The 18,139-nt window shown below is 46.6% G+C and overlaps 1 protein-coding gene across 1 annotated transcript; it reads right to left on the bottom strand.

The window, feature by feature from the left end:
- Positions 1-1,191: 1,191 nt before the first annotated feature.
- On the bottom strand, positions 1,192-17,881 carry LOC142251812 (vomeronasal type-2 receptor 26-like). The gene is made up of 5 exons (XM_075324861.1): positions 17,862-17,881; positions 16,495-16,743; positions 5,284-5,407; positions 3,442-3,541; positions 1,192-2,099 (listed from the first exon to the last, which is right to left on the bottom strand). The coding sequence occupies exons 1-5, from the start codon at positions 17,879-17,881 to the stop codon at positions 1,192-1,194; spliced, it is 1,401 nt and encodes a 466-aa protein (XP_075180976.1).
- Between the last annotated feature and the right edge of the window lie 258 nt (positions 17,882-18,139).

Raw genomic sequence — 18,139 nt, 5'->3', positions numbered from 1 at the left:
GTCCTACCTGCGTACACGCTGCCTCCGTCCATCTCATCAACTGCGGGCGATTCAACAGAGCTCGCAGTCAGATCAATGGCTCCCGCCGCTGAGATACCCCTTCTTGTGACCCTCTAACCTGTGACCCTCCTGAGTCCCTCCACTGCAGGGTCAGCCCCACAGACCACCAACAGATCAATTGTAGCAGGATAAGGCACAGCCACTGGGCAGAGCGGTGGATACCGCTGCTTTATACCGCTATTCCAAGCTGACACTGGCTCCTGTCACTAGGTGCATTTCTTATTTGACATGGTATTGGCTAAACTGCCTATATTGCTGTCTTCTTGCTGACCTTGGTCTTTTATATAAGTTGCAGACGCTGCTTTGATTTTCCGTACCAACATACGTTGCTGCTTGTGTATTTGCTCCAATATTTACATTTATGTGAGTTGTCTGATGAAGGCCATTACGTGGCTGAAACATGTACAACAGAAAAAAATACATTTTTCATTCCTAATAAATCCTGAAGATTGCGTTGTTTAACTTGAACAACGACAGATCAATGGCGCACGCCACCATGACAGCCCCGCAGCCCTCCGGCAGATCAATGGTGCCCGCCACCGCCGTGACACCCCCGAGCCCGCAGTATTGCTGACCCTCTTGAGTCATAACACTCCCTCCTCTGAGCCAGCAGCATCGCTAACGCTGCCTCCTGTGACCTTCCCCCGCCGCTCCCCCCGGTGATCATTAGGATTAAGACGGACCCTCATTATAACATTAAGAATTATTTTTACTTATTTTCTTCCTCTAAATTTGGGGTGCGTCTTATAATCCGCTGTGTCTTATAAAACGAAAAATACGGTATTTGCTATCAGTGGTGAATTGATTTGCCAAAAATCAATTATTTTAGAAACATTTGCTGTGGTTTGTGAATTCAAATTTCAAAAGCTTGTCTCATCTCTAAAACATGCAGTATGGTGCTGCTATGGAACGTAATGTGGAGGTTCTACAGAGCTATATGTTTGTGTTCATGAGCCCCAAGTGGGTAACATACAATTTAATAGACATCAAAAACAATCACTTATTTGAAATTAAATATAATTTTATTTATTATTATTGAACACAGTATTACAAAATGTCTAATTCATGTCATAATAATTAGAAAAACAATGGTACAATGTTATATTTAAAAATAAAAAATAAAAAATAAAGTTACTTGTTGCCTTTTAAAACCAAGCTTTTCCTGTTTTTATGAGGTTTTACTAAAATGATATAACACTTTGGTGCAAATACAGAACATAACACCGCAGAAAATGAGGCCAAGATGGCAAATACCTCAACAGCCACTGTGGACTTCCCTTTACCACTCCGATAAGTCGGAATCGGAATGAAAAAAACCCAACCACTACAGAAAACCAACATACTGAAAGTAATTAGTTTAGCATTATTAAAAGTGTCGGGTAATTTTCTTCTAAAGAAGGCGACAATAAAACAAGCTGAGGACAAAATGCACAAATAACCCAAAATGATATAGAAAGCAATGGCCGATTCCTTATCACACTCCACTATGATTCTCATCACTTCTGACTTTTTGCTATAATAGATGGAAGGGGGTGTTGCAAATACCCATATAATACATATGAGTACCTGTAATATTGAACAGATGAAGACGATAGATTTTGGAACTTTGGCCCCTATCCCCTTCCGTAGGTTTTTCCGTGGTTTGGTGGCATTGAAAGCGATCACCACAATCAATGTTTTGGCTAGAAGTGATGATACAGAGATAGCGAAGGTGATTCCAAAAATTGATTGTCGTAAAAAACACATTACTCTATTGGGACATTCAATAAAAATAAGACAACAAAGGCAGGAGAGCATGAGCGATAATAAAATAACGTAGCTAAGGTCTCGATTGTTGGCTCTAACAATTGGAGTGTCTTGATACTTAATAAATATCACAAGAACCAAAGCGATAATAACAAAAAATAAGATGGCTATAAAAGTCAGGGCTACTCCAGTTGGATCTTCATAAGTCAAGAACGTTACGATTTTTGGAATGCAAGCGGTATTGTGTTCATTGGGCCATTGGTCTTCAGGGCAATCGGAACATACAACAGCATCTGGAAAGTATGGGAGAAAATTTTAGAAGATATGTAATACTCCACTAGACTATATTTAGACTATAAAGATTCAAGTAAAATCAAAATATGTTGTCAAAATTATGAAAATGAGGAAACTTTAAAACAACCGATTTGTTTGACTACATTGTGCTTGGTTCAGAATTGCTTGGGGGTTTTTTTTTTCAGTCCAATTTAAGAGAAAAAAGCTAAATCATTAGTTCAATGACTGAGACATAACGATTGAAAAGTTGGTCCCCTTCAAGACAATGGACATTTGTTAATCAGTTTATATTTTAAGTTTGTCTGTGGCTGTCGATTCAAAAAGGCAACTTCGGACAGATTCAGTGCCAGCCATGCTGTCTCACAGATATATGTGAAATCCTGTCTTTCACCCTTTCAGCTTTATACATGGAGCTGGTCTTAAAGGGGTTGTCCACTACTAGGAAAACCCCATTTGATTCCATATGTTTTCCCCAGGTAAAATATTAAAGACTATACTCACCTCCTCTACTGGTGCCCTTCCAGCGGTGTACGGGATAGTGGTGCCGGGGCTCACATAGGATTGTGACGTCATGTGAGCCCCTGTGTCCAATCAGCGCCGGCTTCCTTCTCCCTGCCTTCGGACCGAAAAAGTTAATCAACAGGAAGTGAGCGTAGCGGCTGCAGTCACTTCCTGTTGATTGTTCATTTGGACAGATGGCGGGGACAAGGAAGCCGGTGCTGACTGGATGCAGGGTTTGCATGATGTTACAACCCCATGTGAGCCCCGACACTGCAATCCCGGACACTGCTGGAATGACACCAATATGGGAGGGGAGTATAGGTTTTATTATTTTTACCTGGAGGAAATGTGGAATCAAAAGAGGTTGCCTTAGTAATGGACAACCCCTTTAAAATGGGGTCCCTTGCTTCCTTCGAGAAAAGGAGCATTTATGCTGGAAGATAATTGTCAACAAGCATGTTAAAAATGTTCTTTCCCCTATTATCTTGCAGTAGCGTAGCTCGCTCGGAGGTGCCCACCTGAGCTACTGTCACTCTTAACTATATACATACAGTTATACTCTGTGGTAGGGGAGGGAGATATGATCTCCCTGCACTACCACCCTCAGTTCTGTAGACCAGAGGTCGCTTTAAGCCTGCGGTCCATAGAACAGAATGGTAATGCACTGGCTGAGGCACCGGCACATGCACAGGGTGTCAGAGTCTCGGCGAGTTGACGTTATTGCACAGATGGACCTGCTGAGCAGATGAACAGCACATAGACACACACAATCTTCCTGTTTGGGTGCCATCAGAAGTCACAACTAATCCAGTATTCTTAGCTCCGCAACATCTGCATTACCCGGTGATGGTGGTAATGTAGTTTCCTCCGTCACCAGTTTGGATTCAGAAACTCTAGTGCTGCCATCTTGTAGAAAAAAATCTTGTGAAGACTTGATCAGCTATGATCACACTAATGATTAAAGGGATTGTCCCGTCTTAGGGTACAAGTCTGCAGTCACGCTATATGTCCGAAGTCTTGTGAATCTTCACTGCACTGTATACTGTGATCATTCTCCGGTGTCGGCAACAGGTGGTCATGTGACTGCAAGTATTGTATAAGTACTTATATACTTCCAGATACATTTCGACTAAATGCGTCTGGTCTTACTCAATACTCTTACATTGATTGAGGTTGCGCCCATCTACACTGCACTTGATCGCATACTTGCAGTTACGTGCCCGCTGCTCACAGCGCCGGCACTGGAAAATCATCACTGCATGCGGTTAGGATTCACAAGTTAGCAGTCACATAGAGTGACTGCAGACTTATACCATAAGGCTGGACAACCCCTTTATTTAAACACTATTTGACAGTTAAAAATGGAGTGAATGGTAACCATCATCAGGTTAATTAATCCATCAATCTAAAAAAATTAAAGGGGGTTTCCCACAAAAAAAGTTAATTTTAATCAATAGATCTTGGAATAATAATAATTTCCACAATCGGTTGTGTTTAAAAAAAACATTCCTGTGCTGAGATAATCTTATATATGTGTCCCTGCTATGTACTGTGTAATGGCTGTGTCTGACCATACAGGGACATCGTCTGATCATACCACAGCTCCTGGGCCGGAGGGGACGTAAAAGAGTATTCAGACATTACAGCATGGGATCGCAAATGATTCTTTCTTTGAGGTAAAACATGTTTTTTACAAACAGGCAGGGGAATGTTTTACCTCACAATAAGAATCAGCTGTGATCCCATCATGTCCTCTCTTTATATTCTTTCGCGTTCTCCCCTACCCAAGAGATGTGGGATGATCAGACATATTCCTGTACTATCAGACACAGCTATTACACAGCACATAGCAGGGGCACATATACAGTATAAGATTATCTCAGCACAGGAACATTTTTTTAAAAAACATATCCATATATAATAATATTATTATTCCAAGATCTATTGATTAACATCCACTTTAAAAATCACTTTGTTCGTGAGAAAACCCCTTTAAACAAAAATATTAGTATAGCAATATCGGTCAGGGCTTAAGCGGGCTTTACATCGCTAATGTGAAGTCGTTGGGGTCACGGATTTTGTGACGCACATCCGGCCACAATAGCGATGCCGTTGCGTGTGACACCTATGAGCAATTTTGCATCGTCGCAAAAACGTGCAAAATCGCTCATCGGTGACATGGGGGTCCATTCTCGAATATCGTTGGAGCTGCAGGTACGAAGTAGTTCGTTGCTCCTGCGGCAGCACACATTGCTCCGTGTGACACCGCAGGAACGAGGAAGCTCTCCTTACCTGCCGCCGGCCCCAATGCGGAAGGAAGAAGGTGGGCGGGATGTTACGTCCCGCTCATCTCCGTCCCTCCGCTGCTATTGGGCGGTCGCTCAGTGACGTCGCTGTGACGCCGCACGGACCGCCCCCTTAGAAAGGAGGCGGTTCGCCGGTCACAGCAACGTCGCAGGGAAGGTAAGTATGTGTGACGGGTCCGGCCGATGCTGTGCGACACGGGCAGCGATTTGCCCGTGTCGAACAACCGTTGGGGGCGGGAACGCATGCTAGCGATATCGGTACTCATATCGCAGCGTGTAAAGTAGCTTTTAGTAGAATGTCTTTGGAAAGATTGGCACAAGGCACAGTCTCATCTTTATTTTTTACATTTTTTTAATAGCGGAGATATATAGTTACCTGTTTGGCTAGAAAACTGTCCTTCTGGGCAGGGTACACAATCATAACAGCATTCTGGTTGCCCTTCCCTCGCTGATTTTCTGTTTCCAGGCTTGGAGATCTCACTACACACAGATTTTGGATTCTAGAGAAAAAGATTTTGTGACTATTAATTTTTAAAAAGCAAATTTTGAGAACCAGCTTAACTATATTTATAAGGGAAGATGCATCTGTCCCATAAAACAATACACAACATGAAAGTTTGTCTGCTCTTGATATAGAGTGTCTAAGGGGTAAAGCTTCTCCTTCTGATGAGTGCCAAGTTGGCATAGCGAGACTTATAGGCCGTGCATTGCTCCCTGTGGAAATTAAATATGCAATTAGGCTGTTCTTATTCTGTGCATGTTCATTTTTGAAATTTAAGGGGTTTCCCTTTCTCTTTCTCAACTGAGGCTGATCCCTACAATCAATAACGTCCCCATACGAGTCCTTCCTCTCGTCGCTGGTCACGTGCCTAGGACCTGACTTGCCCTGATCTCACCCTGGCTAGTGAGTAGGCCAGTGAGAGCACTAGTCTCCCCACTGCAATAGTACAGCACAAGCGTAGTGAGAAAGATGGGGAAATAGTCACAAAAAGAAAAAACACAGGGAGACTTATAGACTGTGCATTGCTCCCTGTTGAAATTAAATCAGCAAATAGCCTGTTCTTTTTCTGTGCATGTTTTTAACGTCCCTATATGAGTCCTTCCCCTCGTCGCTGGTCACATGCCTTGGACCTGACTTGCCCTGAACTCACCCTGGCTAGTGAGTAGGCCGGTGAGAGCACTAGTCTCCCCACTGCAATAATACAGCACAACGGCAGTGAGAAAGACAGGGGGAAATAGTCACAAGAAGGAGAAAAATCCAAGTAACTCAAATACAGCTAATACCACAGCTGCAATTGTCACGATACTACAGCTTCTTCCAGAGACGGTCTCCTTCCAAAGCGGCGGGCATAAGAATGATGTGATTCTAGGACACATGGCTATTTATAGTAAAGGGGAATAGTCACAAAGAGCTTCACCTAAAATTAAGGCTCCAACGGATAGCCAGATAGGAAAGCGGCTTTAACCCCTATAGAACCAAAATAAAGCAAATACATTTAAACACAAGCTACAGACCTGCGCACAATAAAGGCGCTGGGCCTTTCTAGTCACAGACTCGTTAAAGGTCCCATCAGATCCGGGCACACCATGACACAGTCATATCAACCACTTGTCAGATCCGTTTTTTCAGGAATGCCTGGCCAGGTTTGGGATTTGGTTGTTTCTGTCACAATGTGTTCTATCTGAAGACATGTTTTGTGTATTCTAAGCCCTAAAAAGCATATACAGAAAATATCCATCAGTTATTAATGGTGACCAACCTCTGTAAAGCTGCTCTCCCATATGATTACATCCATATCAATCCCTTCTCCAAATGATTCGTGTACATTCAAATTTCCAACTTTTTGTGAATATATAGTGTAGATTGGAATGTAAACAGGATTATAAATATAATACCAAGTTGATATGTCGTCATCACGAAAGAAAATGTCATCTCCCAATGTGTTTGTGAAATTAACCTTCTTCAGAAATCTATGTAACTACCAGAAAATACAAAAATTGAGAAAAATTATTTAGATTAAAACTTTTTCCTTAAATATTATCCCTCTGATCCCTAACACATGCGCCGTAACATTTGTGAAAAAATCTAGGCCAGGACTTCCACTGCACCTAGGCCCAGGTTGTCTCTGTACATGCGCAGAGACATCCCAGGCCTAGTCGTAGCCAGAAGTCTTTGCCTAACCTGAAGATGTTTGGTATTTCAGGTCACGGAGGCGGTAAAAAGAAGTGCTGGGGTGCTTATAGATATGAATAAATCAATTAATTAAGAAAAAAAAAATCAAGAAATATCCATTAGAAGCGCAATTCCCTACAAAATCAGCTGCAGATCGATATTCTTTACTGAACCTTTAGGTCTATTACTGTATCAGGGTATCAGAGCTTGAGCCAAATGGAGGATCCCTTAAGGCTGCTTTACACGCAGCGACATCGCTAGCGATGTCGCTGGTGAAAGCACCAGCCCCTGTCGGTTGTGCGTCACGGGCAAATTTCTGCCCGTGGCGTACAACATCGCTAGGACTCGTCACACGTACTTACCTGCCTAGCGACGTTGCTGTGACCTCGTTTCTAAGGGGGGGCGGTTTGTGCGGCGTTACAGCAACGTCACATGGCAGCCGTCCAATAGAAGCGGAGGGGCAGAGAGCAGCCGAAAGAAAGTGACACCCGCCTCGTTGCCGGAGGACGCAGGTACGGTGATGTTCCTCGTTCCTGGGGTGTCACGCGTAGCGATGTGTGCTGCCTCAAGAACGACGAACAACCTGCGTCCTGCACCAGCAACGATATTTGGGATTAGAACGACGTGTCAACGATCAATGATTAGGTGAGTAATTTTGATCGTTAGCGGTCGTTCGTACGTTTCACACGCAACGACATCGCTAACGAGGCCGGTGGTGCGTCACGAATTCCGTGACCCAACGATATCTCATTAGCGATGTCGTTGCGTGTAAAGCCCCCTTTAATCCAAACATAGTTGCATGATATTTCATGTCATCTAACATAAATTGGAGAGAATCCTGCACAAATGCATCATATAATTACTCAATTTTAAAGACTAACCATCATTTTAATCTTTATTTCATAAATCAATAGCATTCATGAAAATAAGAAACTTTGTGATATATCTTATAAAAAAAATGTGATTATTTCTCAGGACTGATCGTTTATATTCCAAATTTTCAATTCCCGGTTCAAATCTGTATTCAAGACAAATTATTACATTAATCAGATAGGAGATGGCAGTTAGTGCTGACAAGATTCTATGTAGAAGATAGCGATGAATAGGAGGAGCTAAAGCCATAGCTCCTCCCTTCTCCTACCCCCTTCCTTCTACATTGAACTTTATAAGCACCAACTGCTATCTCCTATCTCAGTATGTTAAAAATCTGACTTCATTCTGCAATTGGACTATAGTCAGCAGTGGGGACTGGAAGGATCTGTGCTAGGACCAATTTTTCTTAATCTCTTTATTAATGACCTTTTAACTGGGATGGAAAGTAAGATTTTTGTTGATGACACCAAACTATGTAGGATATTAAAAACTGATCTTAACAGTAGAATACTACAAAACAATCTGGATAAGATGTCGAAGCGGGCAGACAGCTGGGTATTAGATGACCAAGATAATCTTCATGGGTCATGTGTTACGAATGTGTCATGATTGACAGACAAAGCTGTGGTGTCCGGATGCAGGGTTTAGCTGCACAAACTGCTCTTTGATATTCCATCCTTCCCTCTGTGGTGTGGATGGAATTTTGTGTGTCTTCTATGTTAGGGTTTACTCCTTCCCCTTTAAGAACCTGCAGAGATCTTTTCCCTTCAGCTACTAATCATTGTCCCTCTGTGCCTTTATATACCTTTCCCTTACTTTGTTGCTGGTGATAGAGTTTAGATTCTATACTGTCCTGAACGTAAGCAGTCTGCTTGTAATCATCTAGAAGAATGTTGCTGTATGTTGCTGATTCTCTTCCTAAGTCATCTTGCGAATACGTTGTTTATTTGCTTTCCACTGTGTTTTCATTAAGACTTATTGGTGTTGACTAGCGCTCATCCCCTCCGTTCATTACCTAGGGTCCATTTCAGGAATACCCAGGGCCAGGTATCCTCCTCGGCGCATAGGTGTGGAACCTATCTAGGCACGTCAGCGGAGCCAGGGGACAACGGAAGCTTTTATCAAGGGTCACCCTCTTCCCCTCCTATAGATACAGGGTTTCCCTCTTCCCTCACCTCCATTTTCACGATTTGCTCGGTATGCAGGCGCACTTTGATCTGCCCTGAGTAGGGCAGATCAAAGTATTGTAGCGCACCTGCGCAGGACCTCATTGCCGGCCTGTGTGCATGACGTAGGACGCGTCATGCACCCAGGCTTCAGAAGTAGGAGGACAAAGATGGCCGAAAGAGGAGGTGCAGACTCGGAGAAGTGAAAAAGTGAGCATGTTTGGTATTTCCAATTGTTTGAACTAATAAAATATAAAAATGGTGAAACTCTCATTGTATGAAAAACTCACATATATATATATTTATATATACAGTACAGACCAAAAGTTTGGACACACCTTCTCATTCAAAGAGTTTTCATTATTTTCAGGACTCTGAAAATTGTAGATTCACATTGAAGGAATCAAAACTATGAGTTAACACATGTGGAATGAAATACTTAACAAAAAAGTGTGAAACAACTGACAATATGACTTATATTCTAGGTTCTTTAAAGTAGCCACCTTTTGCTTTGATTACTGCTTTGCACACTCTTGGCATTCTCTTGATTAGCTTCAAGAGGCAGTCACCGGAAATGGTCTTCCAACAGTCTTGAAGGAGTTCCCAGAGATGCTTAGCACTTGTTGCCCCTTTTGCCTTCACTCTGCGGTCATGCTCACCCTAAACCATCTCGATTGGGTTCAGGTCTGGTGACAGTGGAGGCCAGGTCATCTGGCGTAGCACCCATCACTCTCCTTCTTAGTCAAATAGCCCTTACACAGCCTGGAGGTGTGTTTGGGGTCATTGTCCTGTTGAAAAATAATGATGGTCCAACTAAACGCAAACCGGGTGCAATAGCATGCCGCTGCAAGATGCTGTGGTGGCCATGCTGGTTCCGTATGCCTTCAATTTTTAATAAATCTCCAACAGTGTCACCAGCAAAGCATGCACACTATCACACCTCCTCCTCCATGCTTCACGGTGGGAACCAGGCATGTAGAGTCCATCCGTTCACCTTTTCTGCGTTGCACAAAGACATGGTGGTTGGATCCAAAGATCTCAAATTTGGACTCATCAGACCAAGAACAGAATTACACTGGTCTAATGTCCATTCCTTGTGTTCTTTAGCCCAAACAAGTCTCTTCTGCTTGTTGCCTGTCCTTAGCAGTGGTTTCCTAGCAGCTATTTTACCATGAAGGCCTGCTGCACAAAGTCTCCTCTTAACAGTTGTTCTAGATATGTGTCTGCTGCTAGAATGCTAGAACTCTTTGTGGCATTGACCTGGTCTCTAGTCTGAGTTGCTGTTAACCTGCGATTTCTGAGGCTGGTTACTCGGATAAACTTATCCTCCACAGCAGAGATGACTCTTGATCTTCCTTTCCTGGGCGGTCCTCATGTGAACCAGTTTCTTTGTAGCATTTGATGGTTTTTGCTACTGCACTTGGGGACACTTTCAAAGTTTTCCCAATTTTTCGGACTGACTGACCTTCATTTCTTAAAGTAATGATGGCCACTCATTTTTCTTTACTTAGCTGCTTTTTTCTTGCCATAATACAAATTCTAAGGCTATGTGCCCACGTTGCATTGTGTCCCTGCAGAAATTTCTGCATCGATGTGACAGCACATATGCGCTTCAAGTCGCTGCAGAAACACTGCGTAATGAATGCAGTGGTGAAGCCGATTTCACGAACTCTGGATGCAGCCCCCACCATAGACAGAGCGGGAGCTGCATCCAAAGCGCACGGAATAAGTGACATGCTGCTTTTTAGAATGCAGCAATTTGGCAGCATGCAAATCGCTGTGTTCTAAAACGCAACGTTCGCATGGATTATGCACAATCTTCATAGATTGTGCTGGGGACGCAGGACGCATGCAGTTATGCTGCGGAGCAGAACGCAGCATAACTGCATGCAATACGCACACGTGGGCACAGAGCCTAACAGTCTATTCAGTAGGACAATCAGCTGTGTATCCACCAGACTTCTGCACAACACAACTGATGGTCCCAACCCCATTTATATGGCAAGAAATCCCACTTATTAAACCTGACAGGGCACACCTGTGAAGTGAAAGCCACTTCCGGTGACTACCTCTTGAAGCTCATCTAGAGAATGCCAAGAGTGTGCAAAGCAGTAATCAAAGCAAAAGAAGAACCTAGAATATAAGACATATTTTCAGTTGTTTCACACTTTTTTTTAAGTATTTCATACCACATTTGTTAATTCATAGTTTTGATGCCTTCAATGCGAATCTACAATTTCAGAGTCATGAAAATAAAGAAAACTCTTTTAATGAGAAGGTGTGTCCAAACTTTTAGTCTGTACTGTATATATATATATATATATATATATATATATATATTTAGTGGCAAAATATATAATTGGTCGCATTGTAGAAGTTCCCTGCAATATTAAACTGAAGAGGTTGGAGGTTGCTCTGGGACTTGTAGTTCCATGAGGATTGTTGCACACATTCAGGGCTGGGTTCATGGCATGGTCAGAAGTGATGGGTGGGACTGACCATCCACATACTTCATATGTAGGTGTGTCTCATGGGATTTAATGGAGTTGTCGTTTGTCACATGACCTCTGTGTGCTGGTGGGAGCCATCTTGGTTGGAGCACATGTGCAGGAGATCCTGTGCATACAGGGCTAGTGAGGGCTCTGAAATGCCTGGGAGCTGCAGAATCCACTGAAGCTCTGGACCAACGGCAGGGGCCATTAATTGGAGCGTGTCCAAGGGCCGGGATGAGGTGAGAGTCTCCCTGGACTGACAGCCTGCAAACCTACTGGCAGGTAATGTGGCGCCCCTGACCTACTGCACTCACCATCAGCCCCAGGCGTCCCTCAACCTGCAGTGGCGGTCCCCACTGACCGCAATACTGAGAGTGGCGTCACGACAATCAAGAAGAAGATCTCCTACCTGTGACAAGATCCAGCTACGTGGAGTCCCTGAAGGTAATGCACCGACACAACACCTGTGGGGCTTCACATCTGGCGTCACGAACAGGATAAGGACTAGACCTGTTCAGACAGGTGACCATGTGCCTGGGCGGTCCGCTTGAAAAATTGGAAGCGCCGCCATATTGCCACCATGAAAAGCGCGCTGAAAAACAACAGCAGCCCGCGCTGGAAGAAGTTACCGCCCACGAAGAGGTGTGGCTACCCAGAGATCCCCTGCAGAGTTCTGACCTTGCCAGCTATGAGAGTGGAAGCGTCCAGAGACGTCGGGACAGAAAGGGAGCCAGAAGCCTGCTGCTGGGAGAGGAGCTGCTGAAAGAGGCAGAGCGGAAACTGAACAGCTTGCTATTAGAGGCAACGGCGAGTCCACAGCTGGAGAGTCGTGCAGAAGAGGGCGCAGAAGAAATGGCGTCTGACCGCAGAAATCCAGAACCGGGCTCCGCTGCCTGGTGGTATCGGGAGCTGGCCCAGTTCTGCGACCGACTGGAGACCCGGGTCGTGGAGCAGATCCGATAAGAACGTATGGAACTTCTGGAGATGGCTGCCGCGGTTCAGGCCTATGAGAGGGGAACCGCACGACGAGTGCCAGACCGGACGGCGACGACTCAGACCCCGATGCTGCCACCGATGGGTGAGTCAGTGATGCCCCTGCCGGCGCGAGTGCCCCGACCCCTGCTGCCACGCCCGCGGTCCCTGAAGAGGCGCCCGGCGCGGCGACGCTGAGCCAGGCCGCAGCCACGCCAGGTGCGGCCCGCCAAGCCCAGGCCGCCGCAGCGATGCCCTGCTCGGCCCGCCAAGCCCCGGCCGCCGCAGCGATGCCCTGCTCGGCCCGCCAAGCCCCGGCCGCCGCAGCGATGCCCTGCTCGGCCCGCCAAGACCCGGCCGCCGCAGCGATGCCCTGCTCGGCCCGCCAAGCCCCGGCCGCCGCAGCGATGCCCTGCTCGGCCCGCCAAGCCCCGGCCGCCGCAGCGATGCCCTGCTCGGCCCACCAAGACCCGGTCCCTGCAGCGACGCCCAGCCCAGCCTGCACAGATCCCATCACAGGCTGCGACGCCGATCCAGGCCGCCGCCATACAGGGCGCGGCCCGCCAAGACCAGGCCGCCGCCAAACAGGGCGCGGCCCGCCAAGACCAGGCCGCCGCCATGCCGAGCGCGGCCCGCCAAGACCAGGCCGCCGCCATACAGGGCGCGGCCCGCAAAGAGATTGCATCACCATTTACCCCGGCCTGCAAGGCCAGAGCAGACACCGCTCCCCAGTCCAAAGAGGTCCCTGCTAGGAAGTCCCTGATAGGAGAGGACCCCGAATACTGGAAGCTGAAGGCTGACATGGAGGTCAAGTTTCCACAATGGTTGGTGGACCAGTACATGCTCCCTCCGCACACCCCCAAGAGGATTCCGGCAACCCCTGCAGCAACCACGCCAAAGAGTCCCCCGCCTGGGCCTGCTGAAGGAAGTTCATCCCCAGCACCGCCACCAAAGGAGTGCCAAGAAGAACTAAGGGGGAGAGGAGGCCAGGAAACTGAGGAGCTGACTCAGGAGCCACCAGCAGTGGATCCATACCCCGAGCCAGAGATGCTGCCGTATTCCCGCTGGGATGAAGAAGACTTGACACCGTCTGCTGATGAAGACCAGCCCAGAAACCTCACCTGGGGCCCTGCAGGCATTGAGGTAACAGCCCAGCAGAACCCAGCCCGCAAGACCAGGCGTCGCAACAGAACAACGCTGTCCCCTGCACCACAGTCTCCAGAGCAGAGAGAAGTCACAGCCAGAGACCTACAGGAGAAAAGGTTCCTGAGAAGAGCCAAAGCCCAGGTCAGAGGACCCCTTTGCAGAGGAGTAGTGGAGGATTTCAATTTGAGAAGTGGATATGGATTCATTGTAGCACCTGGTGTGAAGGAAGGGATATTTGTCAACCGAAGAGATGTGAGCGCTCATCTGCCCAGAGGACACCCTGGCAGAAACCTAAAGATGGGGGATTCAGTACAGTTTACCATGCATCAAGGCGAAAGAGGACTGTACGCGCTTGACGTAGCACTATGTACCAGCAAACCTTACAGCCACCCCATGCTACAGGAAAGAGAAACAGATACAGGAAAGGAAACAGATGAAGATAGAGAAAGCAGAGACAAGGAACCTGCAGATGAGACAACTACAGATGAGGAAAAAGGTCAAGAAAGCAACAGGTGCCGCAGCCCTACAGGCCCAAGCCCTGGTGAAATGGAGGAGTAGAGAAAAGTAAAGTAAGAAGTTCAGCAGTTAGAAAGTTAAAGTTTTGAAAAGTTTGTTTTGCAACGTTTTAAAGTTCAAGAATGTGCCCACATAAACTGATGTGAGAAAACCCATAAACCTTAAGGCTATGAACTGGCTATAGCCACAAACTCTCGCAGTGTAAATAGTTACACCAAAAGGGCACCACCACCACCAGAGTCAGCCTGTTTAGGGGCTTGGCTCGTCTGCAACCAGGAGGAGCCCGTCCGTATATAGGGCCTTGGCTCACCTGCGACCAGAGAGCATGCCTGTTTATGGGGCCTGGCTCTCCACCACAAAGAGGGTACCTGGTCAGCACCAACTGTGGAGGCCGCCTCTGCATCCTGCCAGAAGAGGCTGAAGGCGCGGATCCACCAAGCCAGGTATACCCTGAAGACCACCAGCCCATGAAAGCCGCCTCTACATCCTGCCAGAAGTGGCTGAAGCCGCGGCCAACGTGAGAGGGTTTTGGGTGGGTTAACGGACTTGTGGGTGGAGGGTGGTGATGTATGGTACCTGGTGCTTTTAAAAATGTTTTACATGTTTTAATGTTTTATGCATTTTAAAATGTTGTCTTGCAGCCCGAGGACGTGCTGGTGATAACTAAGGGGGAATGTGGCGCCCCTGACCTGGTCAGGCACCACTGAGTACTGCACCCATGCTGGGGACAGTACAACACAGGTAATCCAGAAGGCTGACAGGGGTGTGGTACACAGGCGCATAGTGATCAGCTCTCACACATGTACCCATGAGAGGACCCCTGGGGATCCCAGGAGGGGGAAAAGCCTTGACCTTCACTGGAATAGTGGAGGGGGCCAAAAGCCTCCATCTTCTCTCAAGGGGTGTGGTAAGAGAGTCTGGTTGCTAGGTGGCGTAGGCAAGAACAGGAGAGGAGGGGCAGTGAGTCAGTTAGAGCAGAACTCCATAGGGCTCAGTGAGGAGCAGACCTGTGGGGCTGTTGCTGTCTAACAGCGCCCGCGCAGTGGCTACTGACGGGGGAGAACGGTCAACTAGGAGTGCTACCCGAAATCCATCTTCAGCTAGAGAGAGAGCAACGGAGTGGGAAGTAAGGAGACTGCTAGAGAGTACCAGGCCCAACCGGGCGGCAGATCCCGAAGCGGAGATAGATCCAGCTTTCTTTTGCTAAACCTGCCGGTGTGGGGCTCTCAAAGCCCACGCCACAACACTACAAAAGCCGCAGCCATGTAGCCACAGTTAGGGCCCATAGCTCACAGGAGGCAAGAAGCTGGAGTGATCTGGCCCAGGCGACAAGCACACGGCGAACGAAGGGGAGAGAGGCTGCAGCATCTTCCCTGGGTGACCCCCATAGGGACTCAAAGTCGGGGTCACCCCAAACCACCAAGGGCTAAGGAAGGCGAGTTGGTAGTCACCCTCATAAAGTCAGCCTGAAGGATACCTGGTTCCCACTGGTTCATCCCAGCTACGCCCGGGTTACTCACCCTGCCACCTGAAGTGAGTAAAAACCCTGAAAGACATTCTGCCTGTGTGGAGTTATTCTGCGCCTTGTGGTACTACGCACCTACACAGGGCCCTGGGGCTTGCCTCACTCTCAGGAGGCTATTCCAACTAACTGCACTCACCATCAGCCCCAGGCGTCCCTCAACCTGCAGTGGCGGTCCCCACTGACCGCAATACTGAGAGTGGCGTCACGACAATCAAGAAGAAGATCTCCTACCTGTGACAAGATCCAGCTACGTGGAGTCCCTGAAGGTAATGCACCGACACAACACCTGTGGGGCTTCACAGGTAACACCCCAGAAAGGGGGGACTATACTGGCTGATGCCAGAGAATGAACTGAATGAACAATCGGCGGTTTAAACAGACAGTGAGACATTGTTGTCCTGCGGGAGAGTGGCTGTGGCCCGTTACACTGTGCGGTTTATGAGGATGTGAATAAATCACCGGGATTGTTTAAGGGACAAATTGCTCGTGTGTGTCTCAATCCCGCTACCTAACGCATGGTCCCCCCATACGCTCGGGGCCCACGTCATTACATTATATATAGTTTATAATGTTGTAACATATCAACGGTTTCCTATCATATCATCCTATCATACAACTGGAAAGTAGTGAGAGGGTTAAAAAAAAAAACAGTTGGAAGAATTTGTTTGACGTTCTATTAAAGGAATTGGGGAAAGGTTTGTTTTTTTTGTTTACCTGCGGATACCTATACATTCCGAATATATTGGCGTACTCCGTAGTGAATGTAGAGGACATTCCTTCGATGACGGCAGCGAGGACTCCATAGTTATAACAATTGTAATTTGGATATCGCTTTGTGATATCTGAATAGATCATAACGGCTTCCTGGATAGTTCTGAAGAGGTCGACGTAGGAGTCATACACATTAAAACCTAAGGTCACATTTGGCAATATTTTAGGGTTACTGTTGATTTCATCCACGGCAAATACCAGGCTTAAGAAGTTATAGAAATCTCAAAGAGCATGCTGAAAATATGAAACAGAATATATTAGTGCAAAGATGTGTGAGAAGAATATGAAGTGGAACCAAAAACAATATTTTTATACTTTGGTAACAATTTGTAATTACAGTGGAACCTCGCTTAATGAGTAACCCAGTTAGCAAGTATTTCGCCTAACGAGCAAGCCTTTCTGTAAATTTGTAACTCGGTTTACGAGCAATGCTTTGCTGTACGAGCAAAATACTCAACGCACACACTTCCGGTTCCGTACTTTCACCACGCTCTAACCCGCTCTTGCAGTCCACACAAACACACACAAGCACGCACAAACACACACAAACAAACACACACACACGCACGCACGCACACACACATATTATGCTTACTTTACCTTCCGTTCCCTCACCGGCGTCCTGGAACTTGCATGTATCGGGTAACCAAGGCGACCGATGCCGGACCTTCAGCTCGAGGGCGCTGACGTCAAAGGCAGGAGCCGCTTGCTTCTGATTGTCTGATTGGCCAGCACGCTGCCTTTGAGTAGCGGCTGACAGGGGAAGGTCCTCCCTCCACAGGTTGTGTATCCGGTAACCATCACAACGAGGGAGGAATTTCCCCTGTCAGGCGATACTCAAAGGCTGAGTGCGGAAAGTCCAGCATCGGTCGCCTTGGTTAACCGATATACGTCTTGTATGGGCGAACTGCAAGTTCCAGTAGACCGGCGAGGGAACGAAAGGTAAGGTGAGCATAATCTGTGTTTGGTTGTGTTTGTGTGTCTTTGTGTGTCTTTGTACGTGTTTGTACGTGTGTGGATTGGCACAATAGGGCACCAGGATGGGACATTTAACAAGTTGTGGAACGAATTGTCTCATTGTCTGCATTCCAATGATTTCCTATGGGAAATCTTGCTTTGCTGAACGAGTAACTTGGTTAACAAGCACACTCCCAGAACAGATTGATGAAGAGGTTTCATAAAAAAATACATTGATGGCATATTGTTAGGATATAACCTACAGCCGGCTGTGAAATAAGATGATGGAAGACCGAACAGGAAAGTACCATACATCATTCTCGGAAAGCGTTGTCTCCTTATTCTATCAAAGCGGTTGCATACCCATCAATAATGTACGGCATTTTGCTAAGCCTTTTCCCTTCAGTGTATTTTAGGAACCTATACACAAAATGTTATTTTTGTTTTACTTTCTGTTCAATTTTTCTCTCTCCCTTTAATCCCACGCTAACCCCCGTGCACAAAAAGGAGAGAAAAGAACCCCCCCACACAAAACTCTTGTTATATGACTACTTTACACATGCATTAAATTAAAAAAAGGTTCATGTAAATTTTGTAGTTACAGATTATGCACACCTTCGCACATAATTTTCTGTTAATTG

The sequence above is a fragment of the Anomaloglossus baeobatrachus genome, chromosome 9 (genome assembly GCF_048569485.1).
Source record: "Anomaloglossus baeobatrachus isolate aAnoBae1 chromosome 9, aAnoBae1.hap1, whole genome shotgun sequence".
Classification (NCBI taxonomy): domain Eukaryota; kingdom Metazoa; phylum Chordata; class Amphibia; order Anura; family Aromobatidae; genus Anomaloglossus; species Anomaloglossus baeobatrachus.
Note: the sequence above shows the minus strand (reverse complement) of the source record. Positions and strands in the feature narration are given on the sequence as shown.